The sequence below is a fragment of the Rhyacophila brunnea genome, unplaced genomic scaffold, assembly GCF_057557595.1.
Source record: "Rhyacophila brunnea isolate RB1 unplaced genomic scaffold, BYU_Rbru_1.0 scaffold_2, whole genome shotgun sequence".
Taxonomy (NCBI): Eukaryota; Metazoa; Arthropoda; class Insecta; order Trichoptera; family Rhyacophilidae; genus Rhyacophila; species Rhyacophila brunnea.
In genome coordinates, this window is record NW_028232859.1 from 57,103,025 (window position 1) to 57,119,037 (window position 16,013).

The 16,013-nt window shown below is 36.8% G+C and overlaps 1 protein-coding gene across 1 annotated transcript in view; it reads left to right on the forward strand.

The window, feature by feature from the left end:
- LOC147072574 (myrosinase 1-like) overlaps positions 1-16,013 on the forward strand; it is a 57,218-nt gene that overhangs the window by 9,413 nt on the left and 31,792 nt on the right. The window contains exon 4 of the mRNA XM_085947336.1: positions 9,310-9,404. Within this exon, the coding sequence (XP_085803462.1) occupies positions 9,310-9,404 (95 nt within the window). The remainder of the gene's footprint in view (positions 1-9,309; positions 9,405-16,013) is intronic.

Here is a 16,013-nt window from a genome sequence, read left to right on the forward strand (position 1 = left end):
TACGTATCATTTGTGTTGAGTATTCTTGAATATGCCAGCATTATTTGGAGTCCTAATAGGTTCATGCACACAATTAAGCTGGACCGAGTCCACAATAGATTTCTTAGATTTCTCTACTTAAGAACATACGGGTTCTTTCCTTATGATAATGACAATAAAATGAATTTCCCGACTCGTTTTCTTCTGGGTATGCTATCAATGCAATCCCTGTCTACCCGAAGAGTGATTGTTCTTTTAAAGCATTTCTTTTTACTTCTTCGTGGGTTCATTTACAATCCGCATATACTGGCAAATATTAATTTTCATGTTCCCACCAATATCACTCGCAGCTCCACGGTCTTCAAGATACCTCGTCGCAGGACAGATGTTATGTTTCATGATGCTGTGTATCGTGCGATTAGCTTATTTGATGGCACCATAAAGGTTGATTTGTTTTTTATTAATTATATAATGTTTGTAGACGTTTTAAATAGGATAAATTTATAATTGTATATATTATCATATTTCTTTAATATTTACACATGCTGTCTTTTCCACTTTCTTGTCATATTAGTTGTTATTTGTAATTAAGATATTTTTATATATTTGTATGTATTATGTATTATGGCGCATTGGCCAAAAGCTGTAATGCCGTAATACTCTTTTTTATAAATAAATAAATAAATTATTGTGTTGGGATCAGGAGGGATGTACTACTGTGAGTCTTAACAGGAACTTCTCCGCATTTGCTCTTGTGAAGAGGAAACCACAGAAAACTCTTCAGGAGAAGACGGACTGTTGACAGAAATCACCAGGCCTTCCGTTTCATTTGAAGAGTGTTCGGCATTTTGTGTCCTGGCTTTGTTTATTTTGCCAATAGCCTGCACTATTGTAATCATGTATGATACTACCTTTCGTGATAGTTCCTTGTGAACTATCACAGATCCGATGTCGCATAGGTCCTCATCTAGACTCCTGCATCGCGCCTCCAGCTGCTGTCTTTGGAAGCTGAAAATGGGGCAATGCATAAAAAGATGAGGGACATTTTGAGGGGTCATATCATCACACGGGCAGCTGTCGATCTCGGAGAGCTTAAATCGATGCAGGTAGCTCATGAACCCACCGTGACCCGTGAGGAATTGTGTGAGTTCAAAGTTAACTTCCTGCATTCTCCTGAAATCAAAGGCATGGAAAATTGTTGGGAAAAACATTTTAGTAATATTTCCTGTCGTTTCTTTCAAATATCGATCATTCCAGAGTTGAAGGGTCCTGCTTTTTATTTTCCTTTTGACAAAGCTGAGCGGAAACTTGGCAAAATCTGGGGCCGTCTTCTTAAGAGTAGCCTCTCGAGCCTTTTCGTCCGCTTTTTCATTTCCTAGGATTCCGCAGTGACTTCTTATCCAGCCGATGTGCAAGTTCTGTTTTCTGCATCGTAGTTCCTGGATATCAGTTTTAATGTCCATGACAATAGGATTGACCAAATTTCGGTCCGTTATTGCATGGACGCCTGATTTGCAGTCTGTCAAGATCGTTATTTGTTTCCATCTGTTTGGTGATTTCTTCAGAACGTAACTCAAAGCTTCTCGGATCGCCAGGAGTTCCGCCTGAAACACTGAGCAGATGTCGTCGAGTTTGATCTTTCTCGACGGCAACTCTCTCACGCCATCGTAAGGTACAAATGCTGCACCCACTTTGCCGTTCAAGAGACTGCCATCAGTGAAGATTCTCAGCTCATTCTGCGTTGCCTCAGGCAGAGTCTGATCATAGTATCCATGGTCAATCCGGTTGCGTTCCGAGGGATGAGGGAGTGAGAAAAAGTCTCCGGTTCCCTGGTACACTCTGTCTTGCGGCAAGTCCTGCAGGGTGAGAGTCTTCTTTACCTCATATGCTTCTGCAAGCTGCTTGATCCTCAGGTCAAGTGGCATGAAGCCGCTCAAGACCTGAGCAGAAACTAGAGAGATCGTTTTGTATCCTTTGCAGGATCTGATGGCAATTTTTCTTTGAATGGAGTTCAGTTTCTTACGGTTGACTTTTATCTTTACCGCGCCCGCCCACACGCTGGAAGCGTACGTTATCAGAGGCTCGACAGCACCTAAATGTATTTGCTGCATAACCCCCGGCGACGCACCCCATGTGGGTTTGGCGGCTCTGATCAATTTGTTCGTGATGCTTGCAGCCTTTTTACAAATGTTGTCGACATGTTTGGACCAGTTAAGGTGGCGATCTATTGTGAGACCGAGAACCTTAAAGTGATCCACGTATTTTAGTTGAATTTCGTTCATGTAATAGTTTGGTTGTCGGTCCTTTTTCTGGTAATATACATCGCGTTGGTTTTGTCTTCTGCAAAGTTTAGTTTGGCTTTTGAGCCCCATGATGTGATGAATTTCAACGCCTTGTCAGTCATATTTTCAAGCTCTGTCGTATTGTTGGCTGTAGCAATCAATAGCAGATCATCCGCAAATGCTCTCAGTTCAGCTCCAGGGCCCAAGTCTTCTTGAAGTACATCATCTAAGATGTAATTCCAAAAGCTCGGTCCGCAAGATGATCCCTGAACGCATCCTTTGGTCGTAACCTTCTGGAGCGTGGCATCAAAATGTGACAGTATGACTTTCCTTTGTTGATGATAGCTCTTCACTAGCGTAAACAAGTTCCGAGGGCACTTCTTGCTTCTCAGCTGGCACATTAGAAATGGCCACCAAGCATTATCAAAGGCTCCTCTGATGTCGAGCGAGATTGCTATGATCATCTTTTTGTCTTGCAGCGCAGTCCTGATTTCGTTGACTGAAGTGTTCAGAGCGTCTTCTGTTGATTTCTGGGGCGTAAAACCATATTGCTTGTGACTCAACTTACCTGTTCGATGAAAATGCCAGTTTATCCGATTTATCATCAGCTTTTCCAGTACTTTTTCAAATACTGAAATGAGGCCGATCGGTCTGTAGGACTTGATGTTTTGAAGGTCGTCTTTTCCCGGCTTGGGAATGACAACAACCCTTGCTATTTTCCACTGAGCTGGAAAATGGCTCACTCTGAGACATGCGTTATACATACCCAATACTAATGACCTATCCACGTTGAAGAAATGAAGGCAAATGTCAGCGGTGAAGTGATCTTCTCCGGGTGCCTTATGTGGACTTATGTTTGATACTATATCCTCGATCTCTTCTTCAGTGAATATTGGGTCGTTTGGGGTGTAGGGTAAAATTTCCGCCATACGTCTGATGTTAATCTGTTCGTTGGTTTCATTTTGTATGGTGTCGTCCGGGAAAAATTTCTCCAATAGGCGCTGAGCGGATTCTTCAGCCGAAGCTAAATGCTCGTCGCCATCTTTGAGCGTCGCTGGTGGAGTGGTCTTTCTTCGGTTTACCAGAACTCTGTGAATTGCAGACCAAGCGGTTTCTCTTGTCTGTGATTCGCAGTAATTTTTCCAAGACTCGATTTTGGTTTTCGCAATTGCATCTTTATAAGTTTGTTTCGCTTCAAGATATTCCGGAAGCGTTTTGGTCTCTCTTCGGAGCCTTCCTGAATTCTGAAGTCTGTGCTTACATTTGATTGCGTCTTTCTTGAGCTTATCGAGTTCAGCGTTCCACCAAGGACAGGGCTGTCTTTTGAAAGGTTTCCTGATTGGTATACTTGCTTTGCATGATTCTCCCAAGATGTCCATCAATGTGTTTATTTTCTTTTCCAACACAAGCGAGTTGCTCACTTCAGAAAAATAGTTTTCAGAAGCGTTAATATCCGTGAGTTTACTTTTAATATCTTTCGAAAAATTTTCCCAGTTCGCTTTTTTTGTATTATAAAGGGCAGTTTTCGGATCTGTGGGATTCCAAATCTTTGTGGAAATTTCGAAAGAAATAGGATTATGGTCGCTGAGTTGGTTATCATTTGATTCTACTCTCCACCTGTGAACAGTGTCCAGAAAACTTGAAGAGCAGAATTTCATGTCTATAACGGTTGTGATGTGACGGTCGTCACGATAGGTTTCGAAGGTGGGTCGATTTCCTTCATTGAGAATGTTCAGATTGAGTTCTGAAAGGAAATCTGCGACTTCTTTGCCCCTTCTATCGGTCTTCGCGCTCCCCCACCACAAATATTTTGCGTTTAGGTCACTCCCTATGAGGATTGGAACATCTCCAAGCAGTGTGAGTTTTCCCAATGTTGGGGCAATGTCAGCGTTTGGCTCCACGTACATAGATCCAATAACAAGAGGTCCAGCTTTTGTGGTAATTCTTACAAGTGTGGTATTTGAGTCACTGAATTTGCTCAGCATTATGCCATTTATCGTGGATTTGCAGATAATTATTGCCGCTTTGCAGACCCGCTCCTTCGAAGTCACTGATTGATAAACAGTGACCCCGGAGCATTAATTCTGCCGGTATTGCCAGTGTAAGGTTCCTGTAGCAGCAATATATCCGCGCCCCTCTTATTGGCCAGTGCTTCTTCTTGTGCCGCTTTGCAGTGGCCTATATTCCACTGAATTACTTTTGTGGTGCCTGTAGTATTTAATTGGGTCCCGGTGGTATTTGGAACGATGGAGTTAGCCATAGTTGACTCTTTCCATGGTTCGCATCATCATTTTAATCCGATAAGGACAATTCTTGTCGTTGGCTCTGTGTTTTGACACCTTGGTCTTACCTTTGGCCATTTTAATGCAATTCCAGCTGTGGTGTTCGTCTTCCTGCTCCTTCTTCGTGCAAAACATGGATTTGTGCTCGCCAGCGCAGTGTAAACAACGATCTTTGCTCTCCATGCACCTGGCTAATGAATGTCCAAATTCCATGCACTTGTAACATTGCATGATGGGGCAGCTGTCCTCTGCCTGCACTCGCTGGTATCCGATACTTATCCTTCCCTGGCTGATCATGGCTTCTCGGACGTCGCTGTTGACAGTTAAGACGGCATTTCTTAGGTGGTCACTGTTTCTGTTCCGGAAAGTCCTTTGTAGTTTAATGGCTTCTTTGTCCTGGCTGACGGCTTCAAAAATAGAATCATTCTGCTGGAGAATATACTCTACAATCTCATCATCTTTGGTTTCTTTTTCGATTCCTTTAAGAACGACGGTTGGCGCTAGCCGTTTGCCTTCCTTAGCGACCAAGCTTCCTTTGGTAAGCCTTGGAAGAGCGGCTCTGATTCTGTCGGCGTCGTTGGAGGTTTGGCATTTGATGATTACTTTGTTGTTCTTGGCGGCTATGAGTCCGCTGACTCCAACTTTCAGTTCAGAGGGCCTAAAATCTTGCCTTAAGGCTGCTTTAATGTCGGAGGTAGTTTTGGTTTTATCAGCTGCACTGACGATTACAGCATGGGAAGAACCCGACGCTGCCACCGAAGCATAGCTGAATGAGGTAGGTCCGGCTGTTGAGGGAGGGTTGATCATAGCGCTCTTTTGGATTAGCGCTATTTTCTCCTTCAGGAACGTGGTTTCCTGTGACTGGCATTTTTTTGTCAACTCGGTGGCCAGGTCACTGATGTCCGTGAATATGGACATCAATCCTTCTCTGGTCTCTTTCGTGATATTCCCCTTTAAGGGGTCTACCATGCGCAGGCCTTTAGTTGATAAATTAATAACCTGTAAAGAAAGAGAGTCTACAGTGTTAGTTTTTAAAAACACGGATTCAGGCTGAGAAACAAGCTGTGTCTGAGTAACGTCCTGGATCGGTTGTGGCGTCTGGGTGTGAGCGGTCTTCTTAGCAGCCATCTCCGGAGATGACGAAGTTAGGTCCTTCTCCACCGTCTTCCTTGTCTGCCTGGTAGTGATCTTTGTTGTAGACTTGGCTGGTTTCGTTGTTCCAGTTGAGGTGGAAATGGTGACGGGCTTGGATGGTGGCTTGGGTTGGTTCTCGGAAGTTCCGGTCTTCTTCTCCGTTCCCACGATCGCTGCGCACAAGTTTCTCCCAGTCTCTGTCAGGTTCGGGCTAGATCGTGATCTCTCTGAGGGCCTGGCATCGTCGCCAGACGGCGTCGACGGCGGCGACCTCAGCACATTGGGCATGTCTAAGGAAGGGGAATTGATGGAAGTTCAACTCCCTTTCGTGAAAGTGAACGTCGTCAACGAACTTCGGTCAACCGAGTGCGTGAGACTGTTGAACTGAATCTGTCCGACTCCGGATGATCCGCACCAGTCTTAAACTGTAGGATTAGGTTAGGTTGGGTTGGGTTAGGTTAGGTTAAATTAGATTAGGTTAGGTTAGGTTAGATTAGGTTAGGTTAGGTTGGATTAGATTAGGTTAGGTTAGGTTAAATTAGATTAGGTTAGGCTAGGTTTAGTTCAAAAAATATACTTATACAATCTCATGACGGCATCTGCGCCACATTTACCAAAATTTATATCGATGAATCGAAAAAGATATACCTAGGTGGTGTTATTTGGTTGTAGATTTACATCAAATAATAATTTTATATGAACGATAGCAGCACGAATAAATACATATTTATATTACTGCGTTAAACATTAATTATATTGATACCTAAACATCATTTTTGCGATTGCCTTCTAATAAATTGTATCGCTGCTACAATTTTTAGTTTGACATTTGTGATTTTCTACCTTTTCTTTGTGCGATATATTATTTATCGGTGAAAACAATTTTACAAATGTGTGCAGTTGTCAAAATTGAGTGAATTTATATTTACAATGAGTGATTTATGATTTTTGTTTTGTGAAACAAACTATTTTATGTGATTTCATTTATTTATTTGTGAAATCATTAATTATGTGTGAAAACTACTTTCCAAATGTTAAAGTTATTTTTTTTTTGTGAATTTTGATTATTGCATTGTGCGATTAATTCCCACCCTATAAATAGGACATACATAATTTTGAAAACACTTCTGAGAAATATATAAACAATAGAAAAAACCGTTTTTGAAAGAAAATACGACACCCAGCTGGAATTGAACCAGCATCTTTCGGGTTTTGCGTCCATGCACATATATATCATAATGCTATAGGTAGTAAGTACCATACTTAATTGCGAAAATATTGTAATTAATGGCTCTTAATTCTCTCTGAAGCGCTTTCCAAATTGAGTTACTATTGGCGATCGGCTTTTGCATTTTTTAATCAAAGTAGGTATTACTTTAATTACTAACTGACGTCACGGATCACTCCAAGATTTTTTGTAGTAACTTACTTAAACTTGCTAAAAATTTAATTAACTATTTTTTTATTCAACAAATAATTCATAAGATTTATGAATATAAAATTCGTTATAATATTATTGAACATACATAATTTTGAAAAATATAACCAATATAAATGTGTCGCTACATTTCAAACTCAGCCAAGACCACATTTAGGTATTTTTGACTTTTTTGTGAATTGCTAAAGAACTAATGCTTTCTAACATTTCTGTATTATCAAAACCATCCAAATCCGCCTGTATAATAAGTAAATGGAAGTCAAAGATGAACAGTTTTTTCAGACTCACCCATATTCACTGAAGTAATTATATCACACTCAGCTATGTCCATTCAGGCCAATCACTGAAGGCGATTACAACAACATGGCCGTCAGTTGTTTGCGAACCGTTGAGTGAGTGAGTGTCAATAGTATCTTTTTTAACATTTTTTAATAGAAATAATTAATAAAAATAAGGTTTCAAATATCAGAAGTGACCCCGATAAGGCGAGAAAACGAATAATTAAGGCAGAATCGACAAAACGCACCAAAGATAAGGAAAATCGGTAAGTTTTATTTTGCTTAACCTGCATCCTAAAAAGCATCCGGTGTCAAGCAGGGTCGCATTTGAAATTTTTGTCATAGTACTAAGAATATAAATTTGGCTTTACACAATTCTAATTTACGATACTTATAGAACCCTTTGCAGTTCTTAAAAAAATACACACCGTACCCACTCCTTAATTTATTTAAAGATTTTAATTTAAAGAATTAAATAGGTAATATACATCTTATTAAGAATATATTTTATACTTATTTTATGATTGCCAAGTTGTAGGTATCAAATAAAAAAATGTGTACTATTTAAAACATTTCAAATTGTGATATTGACTGACTATACTGAACAAAATAAAATTGTCAGAATTATTGAATATCCATACCCTGAGATATAATAGGCATTTAATTATTATTAAAACCAACGCATTTCCTAGAATTGTATCCAGTTGAGGGCTTCAACCATTTATATTAATTATTATCCATTTGGACCATTTGTAAAATTTAATTTTTAATACACATCTATAATTATAATAATTCCTGAGGGATTTTTTTAGGTTTTTATGTTGCCGAGTATGAAGTCACTTTTATTTCGATTTTTTATATTTTAAAATTAGAAACCATATTTTTTCCGTCGTAATCACATTTTCCTATTTTTTGTCTAAATTAATATTATAATATTGAGAAATTTTTTTGAAAATAAATTTATGTTCTCATCAACATTTATTTATTATTTTGCCCTTTTCCATTTCCTTAGTTCAGCCCAGAAGAATGACACCATTATAGCTAATAAAATGGCTGGAAATCCATTTTTTGAAGAATCTATGAAAATTACATGAAAACTAATAATGTGGAACTTATTAGTTTTAAGCATTCTATAATCGCAATAATATAAACTTTTAACTTTATGACCGTGTACACAAGGAAACAAAAAAGCTGTTTTTCTCCTTTTCATCCATTATGGACATGGCTGAGTTTGAAATGTAGCGACACAAATAACCTTTTTTGAAAAAAATATCACACCCAGCTCCAGCTGGGATCTATTATAGCATAGTGGTCTAAAAGTTATCAACTAAGGGACCGGGCCATCCTCATATGACGTCACATGATTTTGGCTATTTTAACCCCCTACCCATTGTCACACTTCATCAGATAACCTTTTACCCCCCCCCCCGTCTATATTACGTCACATTTTTGACATCTTAAAAAACAGAAAAAATGTTTTTTTTAATATCTATCCTTAAATCCCCGATCCCCAATATTGTATTTTCAGATCCGTTAATATTTTTTGTTTACTTTGTGACGTAACTATTTCTCTCACCCCTCCCCCCTAGAGTGTGACGTCATATATGGATGGTCACTTAGTTGATAACTTTTTCGGTTTCAATATCACTATCAAGACTAATTTATATTATCATTCTCCACGATTTTCTTTACGTAAACTCATGCAATATTAATACATACCTACATTTTATAAAGTTTGTACGGAAGTACCTCTTTTTTTATGTACAATAATCAATTATTGATCGATGGTTCTACTGCCTTTTATAATCGGCCAATTTTCCCCTTGAACAAGTCTTTTAGTACAAATTATCGGAATGTTCTGCAATAGCATGCCTTTAAATAATCACATAAAAAATGATACATCCTTTATTTGACAGGAAGAATTTCACTGACGCTATGTGGAGTTTGGCATGAGCCTTTTGACGATTTGCCTGAAACTGTGGCTGCGGCTCTAAAGTCAACGGAGTTTGAGGTGAGCCCAGTCAATTATTACATATTATTAGTGTGTATATTATTGCGATTTTATTGTCTTACTTGATTCTGTAATCAATATACAATGTCTATAAAAAGACTGAATACACACAAGTTGACAACACCATAAAAGCGGCAACCCGGATCAACTCGTCTACTTAGACCTGAAATGCCGTGATAGCCATTTGTGCGAAAGATGTATTCAGGAGGTGCCGAACGAAATCCCGAAGGCCAAAATCCCGAAAAATAAAGAAAATACAAACAGTGATAATTGCGCAATCTTAACGGCCCACGTGCTCGTCGTAGGTCAAAATTGAGTTTTTATCGTATTTTCAAACCATGATCCTGGACACTCCTTAAACGTTGTAGATAATCTATTTATATTATTTTGAAGCCTTATTATCCTTTATAGTTATTTTAAACATTTAATGACTGCATAAAGTATTTTTGTTACATAAAATAGTATTCTTTTAAACCTTTCGCTCTAATGTTTTAGAATATAGTCATATTTCGGTACATAACTGTGCAATGGTATTAAGATTTTTTACATTTATTAATTTTAAACGCATTTAAAGAACCATTAGTATAATTTATTACGAGATAATTTTTGTAAAATATTCACAAAAAAAAATTATATTGATAATCTCTGTGATCCCAAATTTGACAAGAATTAGGCATTTTATTATTCAAAAAATCGGCAAGATTAACACATTTAAAGATAATTCTAAAGATATTTATTATAAGCTATGTTTTTGACCATTCAAGTGTAATAAACATTTTATGAATAATGATTGCTTTATAATAATTATTGACCTAAGAATAAGGTAGTGTTTTTTTGAAATACGCCATTTCTTTTGTCATTCCCCAGTGGTTAAGCTATAACATACGGCCGTAGCCATAAATTGACAAACTATAATTAAAGTAGGGAGTAAAATGATATTGACTCGCGTGTTTGAACATGTGCCATTTAAAAAAAAAATAGAATTCGGTTAGGTACATGTTCAAAAACGCGCGTTAACATAATTTTACTCCCTACTTTAATTATAGTTTGTCAATTTATGGCTACGGCCGTATGTTGTAGCTTAACTACTGGGGAATTGCAAAAGAAATGGCGTATTTCAAAAAAACACTACCTTATTCTTAGGTCAATAATTATTATAAAGCAATCATTATTCATAAAATGTTTATCACACTTGAATGTTCAAAGACATAGCTTATAATAAATATCTTTAGAATTATCTTTGAATGTGTTAATCTTGCCGATTTTTTGAATAATAAAATGCCTAATTCTTGTCAAATTTGGGATCACAGAGATTATCAATATAATTTTTTATCGTGAATATTTTACAAAAATTATCTCGTAATAAATTATACTCATGGTTTTATAAATGCGTTTAAAAATTAATAAATGTAAAAAATCTTAATACCATTGCACAGTTATGTACCGAAATATGACTATATTCTAAAACATTAAAGCGAAAGGTTTAAAAGAATACTATTTTAGGTAACAAAAATACTTTATGCAGTCATTAAATGTTTAAAATAACTATAAAGGATAATAAGGCTTCAAAATTATATAAATAGATTATCTACAACGTTTAAGGAGTGTCCTGGATCATGGTTTGAAAATACAATAAAAACCCAATTTTGACCTTCGACGAGCATGTCCCCCCTTATTTTTTTTTTGTAGAACAAATGAGTTTTTGTCTCTCCTGTAAAAATTTGCGCAATCTTAACACTTAACACAAACCCATTTTTCCAAAAAAAAATGGTTTTTTGTCTCTCTTGGAAAATTTGCGCAATTCAAGATAAGTGTTGAGATTGCGCATTATTACTGTTTGTATTTTTTTTATTTTTCGAGATTTCAGCGTTCGGGATTTCGGTAATCGGGATTTAGGCTTTCGAAATTTCGGCCATTCGGGATTCTGAGCCTTCGGAATTTCGACCCAAACCCGTCCCGTATTCAGGGATTCCCAACCCATTTAATAATCAAGATCAGGGACGGCTCTAGTAAAGGAGCAAAGTGTGCAGTGCACTCCCATCATAGATTAAATACAAATATATAATATAAAACCCCCATGTATTCAGAAAAATGCGATATCGAAAACTTATGCGAAATCACTCATTTTAAATTCCGCGCGTTTTCGAACAATGGTAACGCAAGCGCTTCAACACTTCGCCTCAGTCACCCATACACACAAATATCGAAAAAACAATGTCGATGAGACGCGACCAATACACACGTAATAATTCCATCGATGTGACACGCCAGGAGCATTATTCGAAGTGTTCCTTGAATTTACGCACATTTTACACGCACACATTTATAGCGGACAACCACAACGACAAAAGAAATGAAGCTTGTAGAATCAAAATCACCAAAGTTATATAAGACTATATGAGTCTTCGTTGGAAACGATGTTTTTCATTTTCTTTTCATTTCAAGTACAGTGTACCGGTCGAAAGCACACACACATAAACTAGTCATGTGGACTTTTATACACAAACCTCACTAACCAATATGAATATTCCTACATATAACTCAGGCGAGGCGTCGAGGTACAGTTGGAAGCCTAATTATTATAATGAAATGACGAACTTCATGTCGATGCATATTGTGTCAAAAATATAATCATATTCACGACTGTTAGTTTGGTTGATATAGTCTATGGGTTGATCGTTCGACAGTTGGGTTTATAATATAGATTTAATAGTATTTACAATGAGTACCGTGTATTCAGTTGCATGTATTAAGGACAATCGTCATGATTTTTCCAAACGAATTGATATTAAAGTGGCAGGCCGTCCTTTGCCATCTATAAATTTAATTCAAAATTGTACAGTGAAAACGAAGATTGTTAATCGGAAATTTAATGTGCAAATGTACTCAAAAACACAATGGCTTTGCGGATGTAATATTCTTAATACCCTATTTTGTTTTCCGTGTCTGTTGTTCGGCGGAGATGTTAACTGGACGGTCCATGGGATTCAAGACTTGTTCCACTTGTCAGTAAAAATCAAAAAACACAGTGGTTCAGAAAACATATTTTAAATGAAATGCAACTTGCAGTCTTGGGAGAAATAGATATACGTTCACAATTGGATGCAGGGTACGGTTTATCTGTGAAACAATTTAACGAACGTGTCGACCAAAATCGTTATATTTTATCCAGATTGATTGACTGTGTGAAGTTCTGTGGTGCATTTGAATTAGCTCTTAGAGGACATGATGAATCTGCAGATTCAAATAATCCAGGTGTTTACCGAGGGATTATTGACTTTGTCTCGGAAATTGACATAGCCATGAAACAGCATTTGGAGAGCAATAGTGTTTTTAAGGGTACATCAAAAACGATTCAAAATGACATTTTAGATTCGATTCTAGAGGTGTGCCGTAACGAAATTAAAAATGAAATATCACAAAGCAAGTTTGTAGCTATACAAGCAGATGAAACAACGGACGTATCTACTACAGAACAACTTGTTTTGGTCATAAGGTATGAACTACGCGGACAGATCCATGAACGATTCTGGAAATTTATGACGCCGAAAAACCACACTGCGGCAGGTATTGCATCTGAAATTTTGAAAGAACTAGAACTTCTCGACATTAAACAAGCACAACTAATTGGCCAGAGCTATGACGGCGCATCCGTGATGAGTGGCCGATTAGGTGGTGTACAGGCTTTGATAAAAGCTTCGTATCCACACGCACACTCCATACATTGTTATGCACATCAATTGAATTTGATAATGGAAAGAAGTGTTTCAGCTAACACCATAGTCCGAAAATTTTTTGCTAATTTACGAGCGTTTCCAATTTTTTTTTCGAGGTCTGCGAAGAGAACTGATATCTTGAAAGAAATAGTTCATAGAAAAATACCAGCAGCACCAACAACGAGGTGGAATTTTAATATAAGAACAGTTACTGTTGTCCATACTTATCGAGATCAGTTAAAAGAGTGCATGGAACACATTTTAGAATCTGAAAATTTAGACGCCGATACCATTAATCAAGCTGGAATGTTGTTACGGTATTTAAACGAAGACAATTTTAACTTTTGGTTAGATTTCTTTGCCAAAATTATGCCAAACTGTGATATACTTTTTAAACAACTTCAATCGAGGTCAAAGGACGTGTTGGAGATAAATATGGACATTGAACACTTTACGCGTGCTATACAATGTATTCGTCAAAATAATCATATGTCACAAATTCAACCATCGAAAAAACGTCGTCCCAATGATTTACCTCATTCTGTGATATGCAATGAAGTATGCGACATTATAGTGAACCAAGCGAAAGATCGTTTCGAATATAAAGGTCATTTAGTAATAGCCAAATTGTTTTTTAGTGAAAAGTTCCGGGATTATCATACAAATTTTCCAACTACAGATTTTAATACGGTAACATCATTATACGACATTATTGACAAATTTAAACTTAAAAATGAACTAATAGTCTTATACAGTAGAGAAGATTTCTACGTTACTGATGGAGCATTGTCGATACTTCAACTTTTCACTAATAATAATTTACTGGAAGTATTTAGTGAAAGTGTTACCCTATTAAAAATAATTTGTACAATTCCGATGACTTCAGTGGAAAGTGAGCGTTGTTTCTCAACTTTAAAGAGAGTTAAGTCATTTTTGAGAAATACCATGTCTCAAGGCAGGTTAAATGCTCTTGCGATGCTAAGTATAGAAAAACAATTGATATCGTCAATACCGGACTTTAATATTCGTGTTATTGACGTGTTTTCAAAATCCAAGGATCGGAGGATGGACTTCTTGCATAAATAGGTGAGTCTTTTTTGCACTCCCTCATATTCTTGTCACCGGCCGCCAATGATCTAGATGACTATTTTTAAGAATAGGAATATCCACATAAATTTATAACTACTCAAAATTGATTAAAGGAATCCAATGCCAACTAGGTATTTAATTATAATGTCATTCTGTGTTTTTACACGTTGTTTTTACGCTGATAAGTATATAATTATATTTAATAATAAAATATATAATCACATATTTTTTAATTATCTGTTTAACTAATTTTTCTTAGTCTGATATTATAATATACATATTATGATGTAGTATTTCTCTGTCTAAATTATGTAAGCTGCATTGTCGAAAATGTGCCCCCCCCCCCCCCCATTCCATTTTTTTTTTATATAAATGTGCTTCTGATGAAAATAATGATATATTTTCTTATCTTTCATGACCACATACAATAATAATAAATTGTGTCCTACACTCGACAAATAATTATTCCTAACCTGACAACTGACCATAATTATATCAATAGAATATAACCATACAAAAAATCGCTAAACATAAAATCAATACCATTAATTTTACCTCGAACACTATTTGAAAAACGCTTCGTATCACGCTGTCTTTAACCTTAGCGATAGGTAGGGGAGCCCACCAAAGATCTTGTGCTGGGGTCCCCTTTCAGGATGTGGAGTCCATGTTTTGGTGTATAATTTTTTTTACGTGTGGTGAGCCGCGGAATTCTGGGAAGACCTTTGGTGTGCCATGGGTTGGAAAAGGTTGCGGAGCACTGCTATATATTATCACTTTAATGATGATATTTGAGGAGACATTCTTTGCTATACATAACTGTTTCCAACATTCTGTAAATAAATGGTGTTATCCTTAAATTATTCATTATTACTATGCTATGAAAAAATATTGATATTGCTTCATGTTTATTATCGTGTTTAGTGTTTGACGGAGAAACAGTCATGCCGAAACATTCAATTTAAGTATATAAAATAATACCATTTGATAATATACCATGTCAATGGGATATATATTTCAATGTTGAAAATAAAATGCTTCTATTATTGTTTGTACAAAACAGTAAAAATGTGTTCGATTCCTTTTGCACACATATTTATGAGTAGGTAATATGGTATATGTAGTATTTCTGTATGAATGAAGACTGAACACGGAAACAGAGCTACAGCACCGCGATTTCCTAACTATCGACTCGTGTGTCACCCGACGACATGACGTAATTGTGACGTCAGCCAATACACGCTCGAGGCATGCCGCCCAACACACAATGCTCACCATAGATATTATTATGATGAAACACCTATTTGTGTATGGTGACAATGAATAACGCCACTATCTGACTAGCATTATTTTCTCGAATGCTATTATCACTCCGGTAGTACGTCACAATGATGTCATATGACGTCATGTCGACTGGGCAGCTGGCACTCGCAAGTTCTAACATCGGGCCCCAGGACGTAAATTTTTCATAAATGAAGCGATTATTCGTCATTGGAGAATTGATCGTATTCCTATATTTTCTTGCAAATAAATATTACCTACCTATGTCTATTTTTAATAAATCCTTTTTATTGCGATTGACTTTGTCAGTGATATTACAGTTTGGATAATGTTTTTATTTTTTATTATGTATTATTGGTACTTACATAAAAATAAGGGTGCGTCTTATAATCGAAAAAATGCGGTATATTATATCATACAGTGGTAAAGGGCGGAGGTAGCCTGTTAATATCCGCCAGAAATAGTGCACACTCAACATTGTCAGTTATACGTATTTCTTTTCATTTAAATAAAACTACAATTT